Source organism: Carlito syrichta, unplaced genomic scaffold (genome assembly GCF_000164805.1).
Source record: "Carlito syrichta isolate Samal-C Ts95f unplaced genomic scaffold, Tarsius_syrichta-2.0.1 Scaffold58783, whole genome shotgun sequence".
NCBI classification, from domain to species: Eukaryota; Metazoa; Chordata; class Mammalia; order Primates; family Tarsiidae; genus Carlito; species Carlito syrichta.
The window spans coordinates 99,278-105,509 of record NW_007002879.1 but is presented as its reverse complement, the minus strand read 5'-3'; the positions used below and the strand labels follow the sequence as shown (position 1 = coordinate 105,509).

General features: G+C 36.8%; 1 protein-coding gene across 1 annotated transcript in view; it reads right to left on the bottom strand.

The window, feature by feature from the left end:
• The window catches only part of LOC103251561 (dystrophin-like), a gene marked incomplete at both ends in the record, with an annotated part of 504,158 nt that overhangs the window by 460,457 nt on the left and 37,469 nt on the right, over positions 1 to 6,232 (bottom strand). The window contains one exon of the mRNA XM_008050158.1: positions 1,022 to 1,169. Coding sequence (XP_008048349.1) covers positions 1,022 to 1,169 — 148 coding nt within the window. The remainder of the gene's footprint in view (positions 1 to 1,021; positions 1,170 to 6,232) is intronic.

Below are 6,232 nucleotides of genomic sequence, written 5' to 3'. Positions count from 1 at the left end.
GGGTCTCGACCCCGCGGGTTCAGGAAATCCACTCACCTCAGCCTCCCAAAGGCGCGGGATTACAGGCTGAGCCACCGAGCCTGGCTGTTGTAGAATTCTTAAATAAGTCTAAAATTAATTTCAAATTAGTTTCAGAAAATAATTGTCATCTATTATACATATTTAGATGCATGTATTAAATGTATACATCCGTGTGTGTGTGTGTGTGTGTGTGTGTGTGTGTGTGCGTGTAGATGCAATATACATAAAAGGGGGACCTAAAAAACCAGAATTTATTTATTTTAAAAATAGTGTATTTATTCTCACATGTTTAAACTTCAGTCACCTTCAAATTACTCTCCGTTTCATGCAATACACCTATCAAGACACTTTTTCCACTGCTCAAAACAGTTACTGAACTTGTCAATGTTTATGCCTTTTAATGCTTCTGCTGTTTTTTGTTGCACCTTGGCAAAACATTTCCCTTTGAGGACTTTTGCATCTGGGAAACAACAACAACAAAAAAGTCACTTGAGGTGAGATCAGGTGAATAGGAGGGTGAACCATGGGGCTCATGCTATTTTGGGTGAAAAATTGCTGAACGCTCAGCATGGTGTGGGCACGTTCACTCATAAATCACCCATCATGAAATGGGCAAATGTGTTGAAAGAATCTCTAAAAAAAGAACAAAATTTCATGGAAGCCTAAAGCACCCCTCACAACAATAGTAGCTGGTACACATGCCAATGGGTTCCTAGAACACTTATCCGGAGGGGGATGCCTGTCCTACAAGGGCCAATCCTCCAAAAGATAATTCCAGTATTTTTAGGTCCCCCTTATTACATGGATGCATAAATACATATATACATATTTACATGGGATAGAAGATATTGGGTTAAAGCAAAATAAAGTCATGAGAAAAACACTTTAGTAAGAAACTATAAATAACCTAATGGGCAGAACACCAATGATTAAATTAAGAAATAGATTTATATACTCTTTATACAAGCAGACCCTGGGGGATTTTAGAAAATAAAATTACCTTGACTTGTTCAAGCTTTTCTTTTAACTGCTGCTCATTTCTAGGTTCAAGTGGAATACTAGTAATGTTATCCGCTTCTTCCAACCATAAAACAAATTCATTTAAATCCCTTTGAAATTCTGACAAAATATTCTTTTGTTCGTCTAGCCTGCAGAAAGAAAAATAAAATTGTTATAAACAACGTATTTCTCAAACTTTTAAAAAAAGCAAACTGAAAAAGAAATCATGGCAAACACTTAAGAAAAATAATGTAAAAGATGCTAACAATACCTAATTTATTTTAAGAAAATTTATTCACTTTGAACAAAACCATTTCAATATTTTAAAAAACTCTAAAAAGTAAGAGATTAAAATTGGTTATGACAATTCTGATTTAAAAATGTCAAGACCATTATGTTCGTACATTAGAGCAAGATTTCTCAACCTCAGCCTTACTGACATTTAAGGTTGGATAATTTTTTGCTGTGAGGAGCTATCCTCTGCATTGTTGGGTACTTAGCAATATCCCTGGCCTGTTTTACATATTAGATGCCAGGAGCAACTTCATTTCCCTCAGTTATGACAACCAAAAATGTCTTGAGGTATTGTCAACTACCTCTGGGGGCTGGGAGTGGGAATTACCCTAGTTGAGAAGCACTGCACTAAAATAAATACATAACATGACTTTGCACGTTTTTAAATGCTCAATTAAATCATACCTATAGCAAATTATAGAATACAAGTAAAAACAAGGGTTGTCTATGTGTTTTATTTGTATCTTTTTTTTTTTGAGTTGGAGTCTCACTCTGTCGCCCAGACTCAGCCTTTCAAGTAGCTGGAATTACAGGCATGTGCTACCACGCCCGGCTGATTTTTTGATTTATTGTAGAGATGAGGTCTTGCTGCCCAGGCGGGTCTCGAACCCGTGGGCTCAGGCAATCCACTCACCTCAGCCTCCCAAAGGTACGGGATTACAGGCTGAGCCACCGAGCCCAGCTGTATCATTATTTTTTAAGTAGCAAACATTTTATTTACTTCAGATTTTATGGACCAGGATTTTGGACAGGACTCAGGCACTTATGCCCTGTGTGGCTTTATCTGGGTTTTATTTGAGTCAGGATCTCACTCTGCTGCTCAGGCTGAACTGCAGTGGCAACATCACAGCTCATCACAGCCTAGGCCTCCTCGGCTCAAGGGATTCTTCCGCCTCAGCCTCCCAAGTAGCTGGAACTACAGGCACATGCCACCACACCTGACTACTTTTTCATTTTTATTTTTGTAGAGAAGAGGTCTTGCTATGTCGCCTAGGCTGGTCTCCTGGGCCCAAGCAATCCTCCTGCCTGGGCCTCCCAAAGTGTTGAAATTACAGGTGTGAGTTTTCCGCATTCAACTTCATCTTGGTTTTAAATAAAAACACTACATTACTGCATGTTAAAAATATTTTCGAAAGTATGACTCACAGCCTTTTTTGAGAAAAGAGAAAAATTGATTCAAAGTACCTAACATATGTTGTACTAGTGGAAGTTTTTAACTATAAAAATACATATACTGTGTATGTTAATAAATCATACATTTATTCCTGTATATTGGCTTGTAAGAAAGCTGAATAAAATTGTTTGGACTTAAAATAATTTAAAATGAATTGTTTTCTTGTCTGTTGGGAGCTACATATCTCTTTCATGTAAGCTTTTAACTGAAGTATTATATGCATATAGGATGATACATTTGTAACTGCACAGCTCAATGAAGTTTTAAAAATTGGACACGCTGTATAACTAGAGAAAGAAAAGGAATATTATCAGAAGCCCAGAAACCCCATCATTCTCTCTTGCAATTACTATCTCCAAGTGTACCTCATTCCCTGTCAGCTTTGATAATTTTGCCAGTATTAAAAATTATGCAAATGGAATCATATGGTTCATACTCTTTTGTGTCTTGCCTCTTTCACTTCAAATTATATTTATAATGATTCATGCTGCATATAGTTTTAGTTTGTTCATTTCCCTGCCTGTATAATATTTGATGATACAAATATATCACTCTTGATGGACATTTAATTTTTTGAAAGTTTAGCTCACAATTTTTTGCTTCAAATTAAAAAATGTTTATTGAGAGCTTACTACTTTTCAAGAACTCTGTTGAGGATCTGGGTCCATGAGAAGAAAATGCATGTAACCAAGGATTATGATTAAGTATTGTAAAAGGATAAGTTATTTCTAGGGCAGGACTTGGTGACATATTAGAGAAGATAATGGTTTATCTGGGTTTTGAAGCATGAAGAGAGAATCCCATATTGCAGAAATAATACACAGCCTGTTCAAAGACATAGCTTTGAAAGGACTATAATTACCTTCATTCTCCAAACCAGAATCTGGTTATTGAACTTCGCTCGTCTATATTGTTTTGCTATTTGATAAGAGCTTGTTCAAAGTCTGTCCTAGGACATGTGACATTTTTTCCTTTGTCTATCCTTAATACAAGAACCAGAAGTATCCTGTGAAAACCCAAGACATTATGTTCCCTCTGCACTCAAAACTTTTCCATTGCTTTCCAATTCACTCTCGGCAAAAGACGAAGTCATTACATTGTTCTATGAGGGCCCAGATCTGTGCTGTACAATATGGTAGGCACTACCACATATGGCTACTGAGTACTTGAAATGTGGTTATTACAAACTGAGATGAACTCTAAGTGTAAAACACACACCAGATTTTAAAGACTCAGTATAACAAAGAATGATTTCTATACCTTCTGCTCAATTTTGCTGTGAATCTAACATTTTTTTTAAAAAGTCTATTTAAAAGATTAAAATAATGTAAACTATCTCATTAGTATTTTTTATATAACATACAGGTTCAAATAATACTTTTAATATTGGGTTAAATAAAATACATTAAAATTATTCATATATTCTTTCTACTTTGTTAATGTGGTAACTAGAAAAAATTAAATTACATATGTGGCTCACCTAGTTCTTTATGGTGAATAACACTAATATATAAGATGTGCTGATCCCCTATCTCCTGACCTCTCAACCACATTTCCATCTACTTTCACTTTCTTTTATCTTCCTTGAGTGCCTCTGGCCTTCTTGCTGTGTTCTTCAAGTACAGTAGATGCGTTCCTGCTTCCCAGCCTTTGCACCTGCTCTCCCTTCTGCCTAGAAAACCCTTCCCTCAGATATCAAACATGACTAACTCCCTCATCTCCTGCAGGTCTTCCCTGATGTCCCTGCTTAGAATTGCACCTCCCTGATAAATTTCTATTCTTTCTCTTTGTTTTATATTTCTCTTTTGTTTTTAAAATTAACATACTCTATAATTTGGTTACTTTTTTGGTGTATTGTCTACCTTACCCACATGAAATCAAGCTTCACGAGAGCAAAGATTTTTGTGTGTTTTATTTACTGGTGCAGTCATTATGTCTGAACAATTCCTGACACTCAATAGGCGCTCAATAAATAATTGTTGCATGAATGAAGGAATTCTCTCATTGTTCTTTTAAATACTGCATGAATTTCTGTTCTCTTTTGTTTAATTATTATTGACATAAAATAGTTTTACATGTTCACATGTCAATTATTATTGACATATAATAGTTTTACCATGGGGTACATGTAATATTTCAATACAAGTATGCAATGTGCAATAATCAAATTTGGGTAACTGGGGTATCTGTGAACTCAAGTTTTTATCATTTCATTGTGTTAGGAACATTACAATTTCACTTATTTAGTTGTTTTGAAATAAAATAATCTTTCTCAGTTTTAGAAATACCGATTGTGAGACATGGTCTCATTTACACACCAATGTGAAATACACCATTTCATCAAATTAAAAGCTCCTTCAGTTGCAGGTTGTAGACTGTCATCATTTTAGTACCAGTGAGGTAAGGTGTGGAGGTGGGAGTGGAATGCTGCTGACTAAACTATGACATTTATCACTTGAAGGCTTGATTTTACTATAAAGCTTGTTTGTTTAGATTTTTCAATTTTTGCCATAGGTCCCTCTTTTGTACGTATGAAAAGTAAAACATAAGTGAAAAAATTGGTTGAGGTATTTCTAAATCATCCTCATATTTAAAATCTGACTCTCCTGTATCACTTGTCACACGAGTCTGAGTCACACGGGTTTGTCGTTTCCCACACAATATCATCCTGTATGGCATCAAGAGTGTGGGCAATGCAGCATTTCTTAAGAGAGCTCCACAACTATCTCTCTTTTAAGCCACATGTGGTCTGGCCAGCAGGGAATGCAAAGTTTATCCGTATTTCAGTAATGTTAATGTGATAAAATGTGCAGCTTAGATTGGATGAAATTTGGTTAATTTGCACAGTCTCTCACCGCTGACATAGAGACTCAGGCTCTTGTGGCTTCTACTAACTAGCTAGTTGCTTTAGGATTATTTTTTAAAGTTTTAATGCAATGACAAATAGGTGTTATCTTTGTGTATAATTATAAGTGGATATTATTATGGCATTACTTGCCTGATACTTCAGTTTATTCCCATTAGTAGAATCAATAAACTTTTGGCAGCCGGACTCGGTGGCTCAGCCTGTAATCCCACACCTTTGGGAGGCCAAGGGGAGAGGATTGCCTGAGCCCGTGGGTTCGAGACCCACCTGGACAACCTGGCGAGACCTCATCTCTACAATAAATCAAAATGAGCCGGGCGTGGTAATGCGCGCCTGTAGTTGCAGCTACTCGGAAGGCTGAGGCAGAAGGATCGCCGGAGCCCAGCAGGTCGAGGCTGTGGCTGGGAGCGGCCACTGCACTCCAGTCTGGGCGATGGAGTGAGACTCCAACTCAAAAAAACAAACAAACAAACAAACAAAAAACAACAACAACAAAAACTTTTGGCATCAATTTCCGTGGGAATTTGTGTTTAATTGTATGAGGTTTTGCCAATAAAAATATTTTGACCAATTTTTGCATGCAAAAACGAGTGCAGTTGCTATTACGCATTAGCAAATGATTCAAGATTTATGGAGGAAGTGTCTGGAGGTGAAGCTGGTGAAGTGACTCGAGACTAGTCAAGAAGAATATAGAATGTTGCTTACCACTTTAATCTGGAGGTAATGAACTACCTGGGGGCTTTTAGTAGGGAAAGATTTGTTTCATTAAAAGTTCACTCTGGGTGTTCTATGGAAGATGATGTGGGCAAGTGTGATGAGTAAGGCAAGAGACAGAAAACATTGATGTGACTATCATAACGGGCCAGGGAATAAAGTAA